The sequence below is a fragment of the Myotis daubentonii genome, chromosome 4 (assembly GCF_963259705.1).
Source record: "Myotis daubentonii chromosome 4, mMyoDau2.1, whole genome shotgun sequence".
NCBI classification, from domain to species: Eukaryota; Metazoa; Chordata; class Mammalia; order Chiroptera; family Vespertilionidae; genus Myotis; species Myotis daubentonii.
The window spans coordinates 7,234,999-7,257,069 of NC_081843.1; the positions used below are offsets into that span (position 1 = coordinate 7,234,999).

Here is a 22,071-nt window from a genome sequence, read left to right on the forward strand (position 1 = left end):
CTATGTCCAGGTCACCTGGGTCTCAGGGCACCACCACCATGCTGGGGGGTGTGGCCGGTTGGGGAGAGCCAGGTCCATGAGCCCACTGTGCTGTCACATGGCTCCCTATGACAGTCGGCACCACTGAGCTGAACCAAGAGCCATAGATGTGTCAGCTCCACCACAGTCATGGGAGGGAGCCAGATTTTCAGGTGCTGACACTGCTTCTGCCCTCCTTACCCTCCCCCAGGCTCTGGTGTGGGGCTGCACCCTGACTTCTCCCCCTCATCAGCTGGGGCTGTGGGCTCAGCTGCAGCAGCAGGGGAACTGCATTAGCAGCACCATCCCTGTCCTCCTCCCCATCCTGCCTCCCTACGCATTCCAACACACCCTCCTTCAGGTGCACCACGTGTGGCGCTCTCACGCATGCTAGTGTGCTGAGCAGAGGAACCTTTGTTGAATTACAGATGTCCAGCTAATTATAGACACAAAGGGGTGGTCCCACTTTGCCATGATGCTGACATCATTCTGTAGAGTCTGTTTTCTATAGGAATATTATTTGCAGGGATGAAAAGATACCATATCATGCCATCTTCCATCCAGTAAGAATCCTCTCACCAACATTCACACCCAGAAGCTCAGAGAAGTTGAACAACTTATTCAATATCACACAAACTACTTAGTGGTCAAAATGTCTGTATTAAAATGCCTTCAATGCCAGGGAGCTTACTTCTAAAGATGGTTTTGTGGGCCAGCTAAAAACATGGGCTCCAAAACCAAGCTGAGCTAGGCTTGAATTCCTGTCCCTTCTGCTATCTAGAAATGTCACTAGATAAGTGGCTTTAATTCTGAGCCTCCATTCCTTACCAACTCCCAACCTCCTGGGAGTTAATAAGAATAAAATGAGATAATGCTTTGAAATGCTTAGCCTAGTGTCAGACACTGTACAAGTGCTAACACAGAATAAATGATACACATTAGGAGCTATTATAGATAAGCCATGAGTGTAAAACTCAAAGGCCTAGGGGTCAAGTAGGTTATTATCAATGTGTGAAGCAGGGACTCGTAGGGGCTGTGTTGACCTAAAGAGTGTGTCTCCTCTAAAAGTATTCAAATTAAAATCTACTTTATAACCACGGGCCAAACAAAATCTATTTGGTGTTTAAATCTGGCCCAGTGGACTCTCACTTTATCGTCCGCAGCCTAGGGATGCCTCTGTGTGTTCCTCTTTTCCCTCACCCGCCTTCTTTGTTTTAGTCCACAGTGAAGACCAAAAGAGACACCGTGAAAGGCTACTTCCTCGCCGGAGGGGACATGATGTGGTGGCCTGTGAGTGATCTTTGGTTCAATTACAGTCGCTTCTCAAAGAATTTTCAAGTGCTGCTGTTCTGTCTAGCTTTGCTTGTTCAGGACTCTGTAATTGCACATTGTGTGGAAGTTACAGTATAAACTAGTTCCAACCCAAATTTGTTTAATCAAAAAAGAATTTATAGCTCACCTAAGGAAAAAAATCTAGGGTTTCAGTTATGGCTGAGTACAGGGGCTCAAGTGATATTATTAGGGCCTGGTCTCCCTCTACTTATTCTCTCCCCCTCCATTTATTCTTTATATTTCTTTCTATCTATCTATCTATCTATCTATCTATCTATCTATCTATCTATCATCTCTCCTCTGGATGGGTGCTATTCCCAAACAGCCTCGACTTCATGTCAACAAGCTGGTGGATGCTGCTCCAGACCTTTCATCCCCCTAAGTTCCAGCCCAGCATGGGGAGAGCATCTGCTTCCATGGAAGTGTCCCTGGGAAATATCTCATTTCTGATTATGGCTCATGCCCATCCGCTGCCAGTGACTGTGGCCAGGGTGGTTTGATGTGCTGACTGGCTCAAGCCTGGGTCACACACTCAATGCCTGAGCTGGGGGCTGCGGAACCTCCCCCGAGGCGTATATGATGAGAAATGAGAGGGACTAAAGCCTTAAGGAGATTGGGCCGGTATGTTATTTTCAAGTAGATCTAAGGACATTGCCAAACACGCGTGCAACACACAAACACATCACCCATACACATCACATATATAGACAAGCCTCTACTTAGTAGGCCCAGGGAAGGTGATCAGGAATAATACTTTTACTTGGGATCCTAAAATAAGGGTCAAATTTTTGAACTAAGAAGAGGGAGAATTTCCCCCATTTGCAGTAAGTTAAAAAAAAATGCAGAGTTTAAGATGCAGAGAGATAATAGGTGTCTGGGCCTCTAGCAGAATAGGATTGGAGCTCTTTAAAACCCATTCCTCATAGAATTGTCGCTATTTTCCTCTTCCTGAAGTTCCCTGGGAGACTCCACTTGCGAGAGCAGCCTTTTCCCCAGAGACATTTGTCAAAAGCAATCAGTGCCAATTGTTTAACATTACAGCTGTCTGAGGCAGCAACAACTGTTGGGGCCCACGATGGACTAATCAAGGCACTTAAAGGAAAAGCTGGAGAATGAGATGTCCCTAGAGCATTTTGAGAAGCTCTGACATAGTCCTGGGAATATAGAAGCCACGTGATATCCAGGGCTGTGCACGTGCTTAGGAAAGACCTGAAAAGGTCCTCAGCTCTCACCTCTGGCTCAGCTTGAGGCTCTGCATAAACAGAAAGTGAAAACTAGGACAAATATCCAGGTTGAGTGTTGAAAGCATACCCTGACATCCATACAAAGCTTTCTGGCAAAGGCTGGGAAAACTATTTGTTTTAAACATGTAAGAAAATCTCTGCCTAGTTATTAACTGACCACTAAGTGGACACATGACAAAGAATACAGACTTTATAGGATTCATTCAAGAAAGTCTATAAACAGCCGTAACCGGTTTGGCTTGCGGACTGAAAGGTCCCAGGTTCAATTCCGGTCAAGGGCATGTACCTTGGTTGCGGGCACATCCCCAGTGGGGAGTGCGCAGGAGGCAGCTGATCGATGTTTCTCTCTCATCGATGTTTCTAACTCTCTATCCCACTCCCTTCCTTTCTGTAAAAAATCAATTAAGTATATTAAAAAAAAAAAAAAAAAAGAAAGTCTATAAACAAATAAACAGTAGCAACAACAAAAAATTACTAAAACAATCAACTCAGGAATGAGGAACAATCAGATTTCTAGGGTTGCCACTGATGTTACGTTAAATGTCCACTTTTAACAAAACATTATGAGTCATGCAAAAAAATAAGAAAGTATGATCTATATACAGCAGTGGTTCTCAACCTTCCTAATGCCACAACCCTTTAGTACAGTTCCTCATGTTGTGGTGACCCCCAACCATAAAATTATTTTCGTTGCTACTTCATAACTGTAATTTTGCTACTGTTACGAATCGTAATGTAAATATCTGATATGCAGGATGTATTTTCATTGTTACAAATTGAACATAATTAAAGCATAGTGATTAATCACAAAAACAATATGTAATTTTATATGTGTTTTCGTATGGTCTTATGGGACCCCTGTGAAAGGGTTGTTCGACCCCCAAAGGGGTCGCGACCCACAGGTTGAGAACCGCTGATATACAGAAAGAAAAGTAGTCCATAGAAAGTGGCCCTTGCCCTGGCCAGCTTGGCTCAGTGGATAGAGTGTCAGCCTGCGGACCGATGGGTCCCAGGTTTGATTCCGGCCAAGGGCACATGCCTGGGTTGCGGGCTCGATCCCCAGTGGGGGGTGTGCAGGAGGCAGCCGATCGGTGATTCTCTCTCATCATTGGTGTTTCTGTCTCTCTCTCCTTCTCCCTTCCTCTCTGAAATCAATAAAGAAATATATTAAAAAAAAAAAAAAAAGAAAGTGGCCCTGAACAAGCCCAGATGCTGGACTTACTGAATAAAGACAATAATCCTTCACAAACTCTTCACAGAAAAATGTAAGGGAACTCTCTCTAATTCATTCTGTGAGTTACGCATTCGCTGGCACCAAAATCAGACAGACACCACAAGAAAAAAAACTACAGACAAATATCTCTCACGAATATAGACTCAAAAGTCCCTAAGAAACCAATCCTAGCAGTATATAAAAAAGATTATACACCATGGCCAAGAGAGATTTATCCTAGAAATGCAAGGTTGGTTGAACATACAAAAAAAGTTGATTAATGTAATACACTATATTACATTATAATAAAGAACAAAACTACATGATCATCTCAATATATGCAGAAAAGACGTTTCATAAAATCCAACACCCCTATACGATTAAAATAATAAACTCAGCCAACTAGAAATAAAAGGAAAGTTTTTCAACCTGAAAAATGGCATCTACAAAACTCCACCAACATTTAACATTATACTTAACTAGAGGCCCGGTGCACAAAAATTTGTGCACTCGGGTGGGGGGGGGGGGGTCCCTCAGCCTGGCCTGTGCCCTCTCGCAGTCTGGGACCCCTTGGGAGATAACAACCTGCTGGCTTAGGCCTGCTCCTGGGTGGCAGAGGGCAGGCCCAATCCCTAGGTGCAGCCCCTGGTCGGGCTCAGAGCAGGGCCGACTGGGGAGTTGGCGCCGCCCCATCATGCACAGAGCAGGGCAGATTGGGAGGTTGTGATGCCACCCTCAGTCACACTCAAGGCAGGGTCGATGGGGAGGTTGCGGCGCCACCCCCTGTCACACACAGAGCAGGGCCAATCAGGGGGTTGGGGCACTGCCCCCGTCACACACAGAGCAGGGCCCATCAGGGGGTTGGGGCACCGCCACTCTCACACTCAGGGCAGGGCTGATGGGGAGGTTATGGCTCTACCCCATCACACACAGAGCAGGGCCCATGGGGGGGGGTTGGGGAGCTCCCCCCTATCAGGCACAGAGCAGGGCTGCTCAGGGGGTTGGGGCCCCGCCCCCTGTCACACACAGAGCCGCAGGACGATCAGGGGGTTTGGGCGCTGCCCCCTGTCACGCTGATCCCGGTGCCGGGAGGCATAGTACCCTTTTACTATATAGGGTAGAGGCCTGGTGCATGGGTGGGGCCGGCTGGTTTGCCCTGAAGGGTGTCCTGGATCAGGGTGGGGGTCCCCACTGGGGTGCCTGGCCAGTCTGGGTGAGGGGCTGAGGGCTGTTTTCAGGCTGGGAGTGACTGAAGTTCCCAACCGCTCCTTTTTTTCTTTCTTTTTTTTTTTTTTTATTCTGGGCCAGCTTTACCTTGAGGCTTGGCTCCAGCTCTTAGGCCTCTGGCTGAAAGTAGGTTTCTGGCCTTTGCTTACAATGTTGTGAATCTGCTGGCTGAAGTCCGGTGGTATTTGTTACAATGTTTCTTAAACTGCCTGCTCAGAGGCCTGTAGCCGCTGTCACTGAGGCAACCAAGCCTCATGTTAGTTTCAAGCTGCCTGCCATCTTGGCTGACAGTTAATTTGCATATCTTGCTGATTAGCCAATGAAAAGGGTAGCGGTCATACGTCAATTACCATGTTTCTCTTTTATTAGTGTAGATTATGAAAGACGGAGAGCTTCCCCCCAATATAAAGAACCAGGCAAGGATGTCCCTTCCTCCCGTTTCTATTCAATGATTTACAGGAGGTTCCAGCCAGGGCAACTCACACACACAAACACAAATGAAAGCCATCCAGCTTGAAGAGGAGCAAATAATACTACCTCTATTTGCAGATGGCATGATCCTGAAAATAGAAAATTCTGAGTAACCCAGAAAAAATACTGTAGCTAATAAATGAGTTCAGTAAGTGCAGATATAAGATCAACATTTAAATCAATATAAAAGGTCAACATTTTTATATGTTAGCAATTAATAATTTAAAAATAAAATTAAGAATATTTCATTTGCAATTGTATCAAAAGAATAAAATAGGAAGTTTTACAAAAGGAGTATGATATATACACTGAAAACATTGAAAGTGGCCCTGAAAAAGCCCAGATGTTGGACCCACTGAATAAAGACACTAATCCTTCACAAACTCTTCTTTAGTCAAAGAAGGACTGAAAAATTGGGAACACAGCCTGTGTTCATTGGTTTGAAGACTTAATATTGTTAAGGTGGTAATATTTCCCAAACTGCCTGACAGATTCAACATTCCAGCTGCCTTCTTTTGTTGTTGCTGCTGAAATTGACAAGCAGGTCCAAAAATCTAGGTGGAAATGTAAAGACCCAGAATAGCCAAAACAATCTTGAAAAAGAACAAAGTTAGAGGATTCACATCTCCTGGTTTCCATACTTACTACAAAATGACACTGATCAGGAAAAAACGTGGTAGAGGCGTAAGGATAGATCAATAGACTAGAACTGGATGAAAGCCAGAGTCAACAGGAGGCCCAGGAGCCTCTCCGACAGCTCTGTCTCCCTCTCGCTCTTACCCACGTGCCCCCCCCCCGCCCCCCATTTCTACTCTGTCTCCATCTTCACCTCCACCCTCTGGCTCTTGCTCGGTGCTCACCTGGTCAGGCCTCTGTCATGGTCCTTTCCCTCAGCTGAGTGAGTGATGAGCACAGACCTGGACATGCCCCCACCCACCCCCACCCGGTGGCACCCGCTCCGTCTGAGGGACCAGTTCCAGGTTCCCCGGAGAGAGAATGTCAGCGGCCCAGCTTGGGTGCCCAGGCCTATCGGTCCAATTAACCGAGACCAGGGATGGGGTCATCAAGTCCAGTCCCGGCCGCTTAGAGTTCTACCCGAGGCCGGCTCTCTGCTTTGCTACTTTGGAAGCAAAGCTGGGATAACAGGCCCCCTGGCTCTCATGGGACACACTTCCTACAACATCCTTCTGCCCGCGTGCGCCCCGGGAGGCCGCGTGCGCCCCGGGAGGCGGCGTCGGGTACTGCACAGCCCTAGGAGGCACAATTCGCACTGTAGCAGCGTAGGTTTGCATGCTTATTATGCTGATTTACGATAAGTGGAAGGAAGAGTCTGGGGGAGGAGTCTTTTCTAATTTGAAGAGAAGGTGCCAGGGGTAGCCCTGCCTTCTCCCTTCTCCTCTGTCCTCTCTGGAGCGGGGAGTGAAGGGGGGCGGGGTGGGGGGCGGGGGAGGCAGGGAGGTGCCCAAAACTTGTCTCCAACGTATAACCTGTCGTCTCCCCACAGGTGGGTGCGTCCTTGTTTGCCAGCAACATAGGAAGTGGACATTTCGTGGGCCTGGCAGGGTCGGGCGCTGCGGTGGGCATTTCTGTAGCTGCTTATGAGTTTAGTGTGAGTACTCACCACGCAGTGGGCAGCCCTCTCCGCCTGACAGGGAGCTCTGGGGGCAGTTGTGTGCATGCCTCACCTTTAAAACCAGAGCGGTGCTTTCTGAAACACGAACAGGGAGCATCAGGCACCCCGGCAGCAAAATCAGTCTGACTGCCAGTCTCGGCCTCCGGCCCGGGGTCTGTCTGCTTGATGGGGAATGACTGTGCGGGGAATGACCTGGCGGCCGGGTGCCTGCGGGCATCACAAAGCCTGTGCGGCCCAGTGGCCCTTGGCCGGCGGCCACGCCCCGGACACCAGGCAGGACGCTCTCTGAGTAGCGGGTTCCGCCTGATTTGCGGAGGGGGGTGCGCTCATTAAAGTGACCTTCATCTTTATAATGAGTAGCTTTTTAGTGCTTTCTCTGTGCACTGACTCATTATATCGTGGGATTCGAGTACAGACTAGAGCCCGGCTGCCGGACTTGGCATCCTGGCTGCATCGCTTGCCAGCTGTGTGACCTCGGGCAAGTGGCTTAACCTCTCGGAGCCTCGTGTATAAAACGGGGATAGTAACAGCCCCTGCCACGTGGCGACGTTGTGAGGATGAGGGGTTAATGCTTGTAAAAGGGGCGGGGGGGGGGCGGGAGGGGTATAGTAAGGGCTCATAAGCATCATCGCAGCGGTTTCCTTGCAACCGCCCACCTAGGCCTGCTGCTCCCGTTTCTGGCGAGAGAAATGGGTCTCAGAGACCCAGGGGGCTCTTCTAGCGCCGCCCCCCCCCCCCCCCGCCGCCCCTTCAGCGCCTGCTGACCCCTCCATGGGGATGACGTGAGGCTTAGGGGACACTGTGCTAGCATCCACAAAGACGTGGCTGTCTCCATTTGTCCCTACGTCATCCCCTCTCCCATCTAAACATGGAAATATGACGTCCCGGGAGGGTGAGCCACTCAGCCAGTGAGAGACGGACAGACGGAGCCGAGCAGACCCGGTTACGGGAGGGGCCGCGGGACTCCCGGGCGCCTGCGGCCAGCAGACTCCGTGTCCTCCGCAGGGCATATTCTCCGTGCTGACGCTCGCCTGGGTCTTCCTCCCCATCTACATTGCAGGCCAGGTGAGTCTGAGGGCGCCGCGGGCACAGAGTGAGGAGGCCTTGGGAAGGGGCAAGCCTGCACTCCCTCCCCTCCCCAGCACCCCGCCCCTCCCCAACACCCCGCCCCTCCCCAGCGCCCGCCCCTCCTCCCCAGCGCCCCGCCCCTCCCCACCGCCCCTCCTCCCCAGCGTCCCGCCCCTCCCCAGCGCCCCGCCCCTCCCCACCGCCCCTCCTCCCCAGCGCCCCTCCTCCCCAGCGCCCCTCCTCCCCAGCACCCTTCCTCCCCAGCGCCCCGCCCCTCCCAAGTGCCCCTCCTCCCCCAGCACCCCGCTCCTCCCCAGTGCCCCTCCCTCTGCACAAGGACTTCCACTGGACAGCCCCTAGTGGTCCCAGCTTGCAGAGGGATGGTGCACAGGGGAGACAGTTAGGAGCCTGGTCCTCAGAGCGGTCTCTGAAATGTTTACGGCATAGCACGTTACTCCTTTCAACTTAAGAAAAACCCAATCCAGTGATTTTTCTTCTGTTGCATGCAAAACTACAATAATTGAGTTACTTCTAACTGATATGAAATATTATAATTTTATTTTACCAAGTAATGCTGCTTGAGGATTTTGAAAAAGCAGCTTTGGACATTATTTCTGATCTTACTGAGACCTTTCTGTCACTGGCACTGTTTTAGAGGTTTAACACACACGGCAAGATCATCAATATCATAGAGTTGTTCATAAAGCAATAACTGATTTTCATCTTCTATTATGAAAAGTTTTCAAATACACAAAGTAGACAGAGCTGCTTAGTGATGAGACAAGTCGTTTAAAAATGTGCCAGAAGCAGTGCAATCTGTGGAAAGGGCGGTGATGTGGGCATACGTGGTCCCAGTTGGAGACAATACGAGTCTGAATAAGAAAGGCCTTTGGTGGGTGGGCCCCTGTGACTCGCTCCTGCACAGCCAATGTGTCTGGGGTATGACAGCACCGGGCGGGCATGAGGGGCGGTGGGCCAGGGCATCAGTAAGCATTTATTGAGCACCTACTATGGACAGGCGTCAAGGAGGGTAGCAATGCAGGTTCATTCACAGGTAGGCGGCCAGGCCTTCTCAGCAAATGGTCTTCGTGTTCTGTGGCGAGCAGAAGATCGTGCCGTCTGCCAGAGGCTAGATATGACATTTTCTCAACCCTGAGTCGGGGGGTGCAGAGGGGATGAGAAGATGGGGACAGACATGCCAAACCCCAAGAACAGTGCTGTCCCCCAAATGGTGCTCAGCAACATGGCTCAGCTCCTGGGGTGTCCCACGTGGCAAGGACACCTGGCTCGGGCTTCCCACCCAGGCGTGCGGGGCCTCCCTTGGCCGGTGCCTCCAGGCGAAGGGGTCCTCTGACGCCCGTCCTCTCTGGAGTCCGCGTGTTTTGCTGGTAGAAGCCCCTGGTGTTCACGGGGATCTGGCTAGAGCAACTTCCCCGAAGGCCAGCACATGGGCACAGGGAGTCACTGAGCAGGTCTGAGGTGTGCCCGTGGCCAGCAACACGGAACCCCATGGCGAGTGATTTCCTTTCCTGGTCGGTCAGCTGTTGGGTGACCCCGGGGGATAGCGCACGCGGGTGCTGGCAGGCCTGCAACCCCCGTCCAGTGCTTCTGAAAGAAAGAATTTTCTTAAAGAAAGAAGAGCGGGCTCTGAGCCCAGAGTCTTTGCTGTGCAACAGCAAGTTGCCAGAAAAGAAGAGAAACCAAACGAATTGTTTTATTATCCATGCGTTTATTTTTGCTGGCTTCCTCCCGTACACTTTGAATCGATTTCCCTTTACAGTGCTGATTTGAAATTTCCTTTGTAGATTAACTTATTTGAATAAAAACCTGAGTTGATTGAAAGGAAAACATTATTAATAATAGTGGAGATGGTAAACATTTGGGTGGGGTACTCAAATGCCTCACATTTGGGAAATACGATAGTTGGGCACATCCTCCTGCACAGAACCCCAAGTCCTCCACTCACCGCTTTGCTCCCATTTTCTCCTCCCTTCTGAGTCCCCCACTGCGACTCCCAAGACCATGTGTGTGCAGCGTTGGAGGGGGCGGGGGGTGCCCTGAGGCCGTGGCCAGATGGGGTGAAAGCTGGGCTCTGGCCCCAGGTCACCACGATGCCCGAATACCTCCGGAAACGCTTCGGCGGCAACAGGATCCCCACCCTCCTGGCTGTGCTCTACCTGTTTATCTACATCTTCACCAAGATCTCGGTAAGGTGGGCACCTGCTGGGGAGATTGGCCAGGGCCCCTGCTGGGGGACTCCGCCCATGAACTTTCTCCTTCCCTTGGACACGCTCCAGGGCGCCTAGAGGGCATTGGGCGGGTAGGTGAGCATGGGCAGAGGGTGTCAGGGGAAGGGTGGAGGAAGGGACTCCCAGCTCCTGCCAAAGCTTCCTTGGCAACGCCTCGGGCAGGGCGGGTCACTGACTGCACGGGACTTCGATCTTCTCCTGAGATAGACCACGATCAGCAGTGATCAGCGGTGCTGATGGCCTTGGGCTGCCCGCCCCCCCTTGGATGGGCAGAGCTCCTGGGAAGTGGCCAAGAGCAGGGGTGTGTGCGCTCGGCCAGCCTGGCTCACGCTGTCTCATCCAGCTGGAGCCAGGACAGCTTGTCCTGTGTGAGGGTGAGGGGGGCCGAGGAGTGCCATTCCATCCGAACAGTAGCTGGCTCCACACCGGGGAAGCCTCCACAAGGGAAGTTCTGTCGGAGGAGGCGTTTGGAGAGGGGAATTGGCATTCCAGAAAGATAAATTAGAACACGCCAAAGCTGGGAGGCATGGGTGGACGCGACTTGTTCCCGAGGACCCCGAGGACTGGAAATAGGAGGCGAGTGACGGAAATGAAGCCAGGCAGCAGGCAAATCACGACAGGCCTGGCATGAAACTAACTTATTCAGGACCCTGTGGGCCTGGAGCCACTGGAGGGCTTCCCTGGGGAAGGACGAGATGACCGCGCCCGCATGGGATTAGGTGCACTGTGCGGGCGGGTGTACGAAGACCAAGGGCAGAAACCGGGCCACTGAGGAGATTGTTGTATTAGCCCAGGGAAGGGGTCTCAAATGTAATTGCCAACAGGGCTCCAGTCTGAGACCCCAAGTCTGCAAGGAGATGGGTGAAGAAACAAAATGTAAGATTCCTCTGTGTTTGCCTGAATCCAGGCTGCAGGAACCTCTGCTGCACACATCTGTCCAACCATCCATCCATCCACCCACACATCCATCCATCCATCCATCCACCCATCCACCCACACATCCACCCATCCACACACCCACCCATTCATCCACCCACACATCCATCCATCCTCCCATCCATCCATATACCCATCCACACATCCATCCACCCAAGCACTCAACTACCTGCCCATCCATCCATTCACTTTATGTTTCTACAGGTGGACATGTATGCAGGCGCCATCTTTATTCAGCAGTCTTTGAAACTGGATCTGTACCTGGCCATCGTTGGGCTGTTGGCCATCACAGCTCTATACACTATTGCAGGTATGACTGAATAAGGGGTGATGCTGGGAGGGGTGGTGGGCAGGGGCTGTGCCACCCCATCTTTTCCCAGCCTATCTTCTGGTATTCTACTGTGTTCAGACCATTTATCCATTAAACTCCACTTCATTGCCTAGATAACATGATTTCTCTTGGCTTTGTCCTAAGGAAGGAGGTTGCCCATAAGAGAGAGGATTTACAATGCAGCGCAGCTGCATCAAGCATTTCCCAATTACTCAAGACCTGGTTATCGGGGACTTACCAGGTTATCGAGGACCGCACCTGTGTCTCACACGCACTGAACAGGCTGGGCCACAGACCGCTTTGTTCTGGAGCCCAAGGCGGCGCAGCCTCGTCTCTGCCCCACAGACTTGCATCCTAGACCTCCTGGACTCTGACTGGCACAGAGAAGAGGAGTATCTGGTTTTGAATCCTCACCGTCTCTGCCTCTTATTGGTGTAATCGGCTTATTCTGTTATATGTGTATCACCTCCCGTATGCCGGACATCGTGCTGGGAGGAGGGCGAAGCAGCGAACAGACGGGCAGTCTTTGCCCAAAGGAGCTTACGTGCTCGTGGGGATGTGAGGTGTGAACAAGGAAACCAGTGCACAGTGTCAGGTGTATTGTCACAACTTGCAAGCGCCAAGCAGGAAAATTCAGCGGGTGAGCTGGGGAGGGTGGGAGGGTTTTTCCATGGGATGTTGAGCTGCGGTGGCAGTTGAACCAGACTTGAGTGATGAAGGAAGTAGCCATGAGGCGCAGGGGAAGCGCTCCAGGCGGAGGGAAGGACAATCGCAGGCTCTGACGTGAGAGCACGGTTTGCCTGTTTGCGGGGCTGCAAGGGCGGTAGATGTGGCTGAGGCTGAGCAAGCACAGGTCCAGGTTGTGCCCCGCCCATAGGCGAGGCAGTGGCACGGAGGGCTGGAAGGACACGGAATGAGCCTGGACTGAGGGCTATGTGCTGTGGCACCACGCAAAGGCCTCTGCTGCTGGAAGATCGCGGCTGAGGTTTCAGCACGGAGGGGACCGTGTGCCTGAGTCCAGGGGAAGGGAAGGGCCGGCCACGCGTGCAGTTTATCTTCGTGTCTCCTTGTTTGGGCCTGTCACCCCACTAGACTGTAAGCTCGGGGAGGCCTGGCGGCCTGCTGTTCTGTTCGCCTCTGTATCCCACTGTGTAGAACTAGGTGGGGACCTACCAGATGTCAGCGACGATCGAATGAGAAACTAAGCCCAGCGCCTGGCACATGATAAATGCCCCCTGATCCTTGGCATCGAAATGATGGTGGGTGTCAGTGGTACCAAACTTCAGGTTCTCACCACGCTCCAACCGGTGAACTACCCGGCAGGACAGCAGGGCATTGGGCCAGAAGGCAGGCAGGTCTCTCCCAAGGACGGAGCGTCACAGGAGAACTCCACACCCACGGGCATGGACTTTATTGCAGTGACCTTGCCCACCGGTACACGTGTTTATGTCAGACAAGGGAAGAGGGTGGAGGGAGGGGTAGGGAGGAGACTGGAAAGACTGCCCTGACCAGGATTATTACAAGCATTTTTTTGGTGGCAAAACCAAGAATCCTCTGAGGCAAACCACCATGACCCTGTGCGGGAAGCCTGTTAGGGCTCTGAAGACCTCGCATCCCTTTTCCCACATTAGAAGCAAAGGTATTCAGAGCGTGGGACTGCGGCCCAAGCGCCACTCCCCGTGTCACTTGGCAATTACTGGGTACGGACACTGGCAAACTTAGGGGCTTAAAACAGTGGTGATCGTTGCCCACAATTCATTTCACCGATTGTCTGTTGGTGGGTTTTGCTGGTCCCGCCTGCTCAGTTGAACTGCCGTTAGGTGGCACCGGGAACAGCCGGCTGGAGCCAGAGGGCCCCCCTGCCTGGGCGGTCAGCTGGGCGCTCCCTCCATGCGGACCATCCTCCACTGGGCTAGGCAGGGCTCCTTAAAGCAGCACGGTGGCCCTGACCAGCGATTAGTGGTTAGAGCGTTGGACCTCGGACCGAAGGGTCCCAGGTTCAATTCTCGGCCCAGTCCAGTCGGGGTGCATTTGGGAGGCAACTGGTCGATGTGTCTCTCTCACATAAATGTTTTTCTCTCTCGATCTCTCCCCTTCTCTCCCTCTAAAAAAAAAAAAAAAAAAAAAAAAAAAAAAAAAAAAAAAAAATCAATGGGGGAAATATTCTCCGGTGAGGATTTAAAAAAAAAGGAAAAACGGGAATGCGCAGGGGGTGTTGTGGCCATCTTTGCAGACCGTTAACCCTGAGAGCTCTCCACCGCTGGATCGTGACGGTCAGGGTCCCTCTGTGACGCAGAGTAACTCCTCCCCGTCAGCGTGCCCGACCCTCAGCTCAGTCCTCGCCCCTCCCTCCCCAGGTGGCCTGGCTGCTGTGATCTACACGGATGCTCTGCAGACTGTGATCATGCTCGTAGGAGCATTCACCCTGATGGGCTACAGTAAGTGGGGTCCCCGGCCACTGGGGTGGATGCCAGCACCCCCTCAGCAGGGCATCTGCCCTCACCGCTGGGACCAGCACACCCAGCTGTCCGAAGTCCTGCTTGAGGCATGGTGACTTAGCAGAAAGCAAACGGTGCTTATCATGAAAACTTGCTGGGTTTTTTAAAGTAAAAATTAATAGCTCGCCTATATTAATATGGATGAGTGATTAAATAAATAAATAAAGGGGGGTATTTTTTCATCATTTCACTCTTAGCCTATCTTTGCCTTTATATTCTAAGCAGGTTCCTTGTAGACATATAGTTCAGCGGTTCTCAACCTGTGGGTCGCGACCCCTTTGGGGTCAAACGACCCTTGCACAGGGGTCGCCTAAGGCCATCGGAAAACACATATACAATTACATATTGTTTTTGTGATGAATCGCTATGCTTTAATTATGTTCAATTTGTAACAATGAAATTGGGGGTCACCGCAACATGAGGAATTGTATTAAAGGGTCGCGGCATTAGGAAGGTTGAGAACCACTGATATAGTTGCTTTTTAAGTCTTAATCTGACAATCTCCACCTTTTAATTTGTGTCTTCGGGTTAATTCCATTCATGTCATTATAGATAGGGTTGGATTAAAATCTACTACTGGCCAGTTGTTTACTTGTCCCATTTGTCCTCCAGCTCCATTTTTCTTCTCTTTAATCCTCACCCGAGGATATTATTTGAGTGCTGGCCTAGGGTTTACGGTATTCATCTCAGTCTACCATAAAAAAATTTTAAAAAGCCTTCCAATGTGTAACCTGGTGAGAGCCGCATTATTTCGAGGTAACCCTGAATCCTTCCAGTGAATGAAAGAAGCAGATTCCAAATGGCAGACTTGATTCTTTCTTGGAGCCGCTCACGCTTATGCGGACGCTGTGCCCTTGTGGGTAGTGTCTCGATGAGCCAGCTCCATCCAGCCCGTGAGGCTGGCGCCACGGGGCCCCACTGACAGATGAGGAAACAGCCTCCGAGAAGGGGAGTCGCTAGCTCAAGGCCACACATCTGTGCACCGCTCTTGCAGTACCTGAACTGAGAGGCGCTGAGACGTGCAGAGGAGAAAGCATGCTTCCTTAACGCAAGGCTGCGTAGCCTGGGGCCTCTGAGCAGAATTCAGGGTGTCTGTGAGCCTTAAGGAGGGGGGGGGGGTGCAGAAACCACCTCTATTTTATGAATCTATCATTGAAATGTTGCATTTTTCTATTATACATGTAGGCACCAAATCATGGCAGTATTAGCCGTGCCTGTGCCTTTGGTATCCCAGGACGCACCAGGCGTTCTTATCCGGGTGTCCTTACAGTTGATGCTGATGCACTGAAACCCTGTTTGTGCTCAGGGCTGCTTTGAAACAACATTGTTATTAGCCCCCCTGCTAGGTTTTTACTACTTAATGGGCAAATACATAAATTACTGGCTCATAGTAGCTTTTACGTTTTGATGATTGCCTTTCCTACATTTGATTTCCTTGACAAGCCTACCTATTTTGTGTGATGCATTTAGCAATATTATTCTGAAAAGCAATCCATACTCGCTACCAAAGGCATTAAAAACACAAAACAAGAGGCTGAGACCTGTAAGGTGCTAACTTGCCTTGGTAGCCGTCGTCTGAGTGGGGTTTCACTGTCTCCACCAATCCTGCCACTGCTGGGCTCCCCCTGAGCTCCTGGCAAGCGCTCCCTCTGACGTCCAGGCTTTGCTGCGGTCGGAGGGCTGGACGGCCTGGCGGAGAAGTACTTCCTGGCCCTGGCCACCAACCGGACTGAGAACAGCAGCTGCGGGCTGCCCCGGGAGGATGCCTTTCATATCTTCCGAGACCCGCTGACCTCCGACCTCCCGTGGCCCGGGATCCTGATTGGAATGACCATGCCGTCCCTCTGGTACTGGTGCACGGACCAGGTACAGCACGCTGTGGGGTGGCTGTGCCCGCCTCCTCCCCGCACTGTCCTCGCGTCTGCCTTTCTCCCCCACCATCCTTGATGGCGCCTCCCTTCCTACTGTTCTACACGTTATCCTACTTCTTGCTCTGCTCACGGGATGGCGAAGTTTAATACGCCCTGCCGGCTGCCCGGAAGCAAAGGGAGAAACCTTCCGAGGGAGGGTAAAACTGGGCCGGTGTTGTTTGCTCAACACTCACTGGGCGTCATCTAAGTGCCAGGCCCTTGGAAATCACCAAACAAACCGGCGGGGCTCGCGGAGCTCCTGGAGGGACAGACAGACAGACAGTAAGTGACGTGCATGTCACAGGTGGTGAGTGGCATTAAAAGCAGAGCAGAGCCGGGGCCGGCTCAGTGGCTGAGCATTAGCCTATGACCAGGAGGTCACAGTTCAACTCCCGGTCAGGGCACCTGGCCAGGGACGGGCTCAGTCCCCAGTAGGGGGCGTGCAGGAGGCAGCCGAGCAATGATTCCCTCTCATCATTGATGTTTCTATTTCTCGATCCCTCTCCCTTCCTCTCTGAAATCAATGAAAATATATATTTTTTAAAAAGCAGAGTGGGGCCCTGACCGGTTTGGCTCAGTGGATAGAGCGTCGGCCTGTGGACTGAGAGGTCCCAGGTTCGATTCCGGTCAAGGGCATGTACCTGGGTTGCGGGCACATCCCCAGTAGGAGGTGTGCAAGAGGCAGCTGATCGATGTTTCTCTCTCATCGATGTTTCTAACTCTCTATCCCTCTCCCTTCCTCTCTGTAAAAAATCAATAAAATATATTTTTTTAAAAAAAGCAGAGCAGGGACAGAGGGGTTGGGTGTGGGGTGCAATTCTAAATAGGGGGGTGAGGGGAGATGTGCCTGGGTGACCTGAGCGCAGGCTCAGGGAGGAGAACAGGGCTCCATCCGGTGGTGGCGGGGGAGAGTTGGCAGCAGAGGGCGCCGCGGAGCACAGCTGTCGGGCACACGTGGCTGGTGTGAGAACAGAGGGAGGGAAGCAGACGGCAGCAGTGTGTTACACGCCTGCCTGTACAGGAAAGAGTACAGGCTGAACCTCCGCACTCACTGGGACGTGCATGGAGGCCTCCGGGTGGGCGCGCCTAGACGGGCCTAAAACGGACAAGAGCAGGCACTGTGGGCAGAGGCGCCAGGGCGGCGGGACCGCTTCCCGCGCAGCCACTTTCTCAGGTTTCAAAGCCAGTGACTGTGTCTCCGGTTGAAATGTTTTGTTTTGTTTTCTGTTACATCAACAGTCAGACCCGCGTACCGTTTTAGAGGCCACGTTGCACAGTTAGAGCTGATGCGAGTTTAACTAAGGGAGGCACTGCTGAGAGTGCAGTGAGGTCACCCCGTGGCTGACCTCCGCATGAGAGCTGAGCACCATGGCAGCGCGGGTGCAATACCACACGCGGCCCCTTTAAGCGGCAGACCCCGCCCCCTCAGAAAGCTCAGGTGGGGGAGCCCAGGGAGACAGGTCGGGTCTAGGCTGACAGCATGGGCTCCACCTTGAACAGACCCAGAATCCAGTCCAGGCAGCATCTCCGTGAGACACGATTTAGCACCTCAGCCTCCGTTAAGTGGGGTTACTGATAGTTTTGAAAGAGGGGAGCGTGGGGAACTGGGTCACAGTGCTCTTGCTGCAGGGACAGTTAATATGCATTAAAAACATTTAGTTTTTTTTTAAAAAAAATATGTTTTATTGATTTTTTTTTTACAGAGAAGAAGGGAGAGGGATAGAGAGTTAGAAACATCGATGAGAGAGAAACATCAATCGGCTGCCTCCTGCACACCCCCTACTGGGGATGGGCCCGCAACCCAGGTACATGCCTTTGACCGGAATCGAACCCGGGACCCTTCAGTCTGCAGGCCGACGTTCTATCCACTGAGCCAAACCGGTCAGGGCCGCACTTAGGTTTTTACACGGTGTATGGTACTGCTGGGCACCGCTGGCCAGCTTACATAAGTCAACCTCCGCCCGTGTCCTTGAGAGTCCTCAGGCCCGTAGGGGCTGCACTCCAGTGTGTACCCTCCAGGTCACCGCCGGCCACCTGCTTTGTTCAAGAATTGGAGGCTTATCCAAGGGGCTCGGCCTCCTCCCGAGGGCCCGGGAGGGCGAGAGGGTGCAGGAACCCGAGCCCCGCGCGCCGTGGTGACGACGACAACGACGCCTTGGCTGCGCAGTGTTGCTGTTGATCGGGGTCGGCAGAGCCCAAAGGCTGTGGTCCCCGTGTGATCGATGCCTTCGCCAGCACAGCCTTAGGCTCGTGTGAGAGCAGACGACAGGCAAGGCGACACCCACTGCTCACGGACGGCGAGCTCGGGCCCGATCGTACTGGGCAGACACGGAGGAGGTGACGAAGGACCGCTAGGAGTAACAGCACGCGCCTGTCCCCATCTCCCCGCCGGCTATGCATAGTGCACCCCCTTCTCGAACACGGTGAGCCCGGAGGCTGTTGCCCAGGGACACCCTCCCCGGCTGGTGGGTTTTTGAGCAGCGCCGCTGCCTGGAAACGTGCTCCGCTGTCTCTTAAATTCGTATCTGGAGGCTCTACTTCGAGGAATAAGAGCCAGGATTCTCCTGGGTCCCAGCTCCTCCCTAGAAACGCTGTTGCCAAACGGGCTCTTTCCTGGGCTCCGCATGGACGGGCCAGGACCGCGGCCGCCGCGCGTCACGGAGCAGGGAGGAGCATCTGCAGGCGTGACGCCCTCACGTTCCCCACCGCGTGCTCACGGGCCTCCGCTCCCCATGAGAGGTGCCTGTTTGGAATCCTGAGAAACGACAGAACCAGTGACACCAACTTCTAAACACCATGGCTCCGGGCTCCAGAGGGAGGCCTCCCTGCGCCTGTCTGCCTCGGACACGCAGCTCCCACGTCTTAGTCTTTCACGGGCAGCATCCAGGCGGGAGCAGTGCAGGGGGTGCGGGGCGGGGGGCGGGGGCGGAGGGTGTATCAAACCTGAATGAGCTCCGGGAAAGCTGGGCATCAGGCGCTGAAGTGGCTCCAGGAACCGCGGACTCGGTCCGGTTCCCTCACCATTGTCCTCCTTCCTTTGGCTAATCCTCACCAAGGATATTTTTGCCATTGATTTTTTTAGAGAGAGTGGAGGGGAAGGAGGAAGGGGAGAGAGAGAAACATCGATGTGAGAGAGACACATCGATTGGTTGTCTCCCACACGTGCCCCGGGAGCTGGGGATCAAGCCTGCATCTGAGGCACCTGCCCTTGACCAGGAATCAAACCAACGACCCAACACTCTGACGGCTGAGCCACACCGGCCCGTGCACCCTCGTCTTCCTTTCTCACCCGCTGACTTCATTGTCTCCCACGCAGGCCAACAGGAAGGGGCTGGCAACTGCTAAGTCCCCATCCAGCCCTGCAGTGCCGGGCTCTGGCTGGCCCAGCGGGGGCCGGTGCTGACCCCGGGGCGGGCGCTGTGCCCAGGATGGTCAGCAGCTTGTGAAGAGGGCACGGATTTCAAAGGAGGGGGCAGGACACCAGGAAGACTCCCACACTGATGTCCACTGTACAACCAACGGGGTCCCAACGTGGTCCTGCTCGCCACCGCATCGCCATGGTAACGACACAGTTTACTCCTGCACAGAAAGGGCCTCTCCCTTCTCCAGATGCTCCAGGACCCCAGGCCTAAGGAAGCAGGAGAGAAAGCTCTGAGCGCGGGATCCAAGCCGGAGGCTGGAGGAGGATCGAGGGGACCGGTCTCGGCAGAAAACACCCTGGGGAAAGTCGTGCGCTTTGAGGGGGGAGATCTCGGCAAGGCCTACCTTCACCCCACCCAGCAGAGTTTTTGAGGAGGCACCAGACAAGACGTAGGCACACTGTGCCTTAGTCACAAGCCCAGACATCCCAATCCTGCCGGCAGCCATGCGCCAGGCCCTCGCGGTCCCTCTCTCAACTCCTCACTCCAACCAGACCGGCGCGCTGCCTTCTCGCCTCAGTCCTTTTAAGGCCCCTCCACCACCAGGACAAAGTCACTCAAAAAGCAGCCAGGCCATTACACCTGCCGGCTATCCCCCCGACCACCTTCCTGCTGCGGCCATGGCCAGTGTTAGCTGTTTCCCGTGTCTGAACTGTGGTTGCGTGGCTGTCTGATCTGGTTTCCGAGCTCTAACGCTAACTCCCTTCTCTTCTGGGGACCTGTTTGAACGTCTTTCTGTCCTGGGGACCTGTTTGAACGTCTTTCATCCAACAACAGCAGTGATGACGACAGTAATCACTAGTGGTCTCTCTGCGTAAGAACTGCTAAGCACCTCAGAGCAAGCGGTTGGGATCCCCATTCGGCAGATGGGAAGACTGAGGGCGGGAACTTTAAGGAACTTGTCCGCGCTCACAGAGACCTGGTGGGGCGGGATCCACACCTGAGTCTGTCTGTCCTTCTAACCTCTCTATTCATTTGCTCCGACTCACCCACTGGAGGGTCTTCATTCTGGGGCTTATCCAGAACCTCGTTTATGTAAGAGAGAACCTCCCAGCTGCATACCCACCGCCTGTCGCCAAGCCCACCTCCACGACCTCTCCTGACAGGCCTCCCGCCTTCCCACCAGAGGGGACATCTGTGCCCGCTGCTGTAGGCGGAGGGAGGGGGCAGATGCGTGCCAGGCGCCGGGCGGGTGAGCAGAGCTGGGTGAGGGCCCTGCCCCCTCGCGTTCATTCCTCCTGGTCACCTTCTTCCAAGCCAGATGTTGGTTACCTGCTCAGTGCCACCTGATTGCTGTCCCTTTTAGGGCCTGAAAGCTACACAAGCAGACTCCAGTCTGGGTGGCCACCTGTGACCGGGCTCTTTGGGAGCTGCTGACTGGGGTGTCCAGTGGGCACAGGTGCCTGCCCTGCGTGTCTGCAGGCTCTGGTGGTGCCGTTGTCACTGAGTTGGACATTGTCCTCGATCATTTTGGCGTCTTCTGGCAATTATGTGATAGGGTCCACGGGCCTGGAGATGAGGCACCCCTCAAACAGTTCCCCCCAAAGAGATGTGCATGCCTGCCCTGCGGAGCTGCCACCGGCGGGGGGTGGTCGGGGCTGGGGCAGATCCCACCTCCCGACACTTCCCTTTAAGGATTCTTGGCTGATTTGGTGAGGACCTTAGTTGTCTGCAGGAAAAAGACAGTTTAAGTCTTTATTTTCTTGATCGAGAGGTGGTATTATCAACAGTAACAATGAATACTTACTGGGCAGTTATTGTCAGACCCTATTCTAAATATTCTAAATGGTTAGACTTCATTTAATTGTCGAAACAGTTCTCATATGCTCCCCATCTTATAGATCGGGAAACTGAGGCAAGGAGAGGTGAAAGTGTTTGCCCACGACCACAGCAGAGAAGTGGGGAGCGGGACTTGAACCCCAGCTATCAGTGTGCAGATCGGCATGGAAGCCAGCCTGGCAGCCGGACTGAGGGCTCAAACGGTGCCATCAGAACGGCTTCTCCGTCCTCCAGCTCCTCGCCTCCTTCCCCCGAGATGACTTCCGTCTCAGGCTTCCTGGCAGAGGCGGAGGCAGCCGGGGCAGGGAGCCCCCAGGCGGCTGCAGGCGGGAGGGGCCTCTGGGCTGTGCCCTTTGGGGAAGAGGTCCGGTGGGGCTGTAACTGGCCTGCACTGGGTGCTGGGTGCGCACGTTTTCTTCACCAACCACGGCGGCCGGGGAGCTGGCCAGGCGCACCCCAGATAAAGGAGCGGGGACGGGGCAGGGCGGGGTGGTGGTCACCCCCTGACCACAGGGGGTGGGAAGAGGAGACAGACGCCTCCTCAAGAAGCCGGGCGAACCGAGGCCTGAGCCGGCTGCACCTGCGAGGACTGTGCCGCCAGCGCCTCACCCACTGTCTTCCAGGTGATCGTGCAGCGGAGCCTGGCGGCCAAGAACCTGTCCCACGCCAAAGCGGGCTCCCTGATGGCCGCGTACCTGAAGGTGCTGCCCCTCTTCCTCATGGTCTTCCCCGGCATGGTCAGC

General features: G+C 53.5%; 1 protein-coding gene across 1 annotated transcript in view; it reads left to right on the forward strand.

Annotated features, from left to right (window-relative positions):
* The window catches only part of SLC5A11 (solute carrier family 5 member 11), a 52,802-nt gene that overhangs the window by 13,569 nt on the left and 17,162 nt on the right, over positions 1-22,071 (forward strand). Inside the window, exons 3-10 of the mRNA XM_059692125.1 lie at positions 1,237-1,308; positions 7,010-7,114; positions 8,144-8,203; positions 10,309-10,413; positions 11,596-11,701; positions 14,080-14,160; positions 15,881-16,086; positions 21,952-22,071. The exon at positions 21,952-22,071 is cut by the window's right edge and continues 16 nt beyond it. Coding sequence (XP_059548108.1) covers positions 1,237-1,308; positions 7,010-7,114; positions 8,144-8,203; positions 10,309-10,413; positions 11,596-11,701; positions 14,080-14,160; positions 15,881-16,086; positions 21,952-22,071 — 855 coding nt within the window. The remainder of the gene's footprint in view (positions 1-1,236; positions 1,309-7,009; positions 7,115-8,143; positions 8,204-10,308; positions 10,414-11,595; positions 11,702-14,079; positions 14,161-15,880; positions 16,087-21,951) is intronic.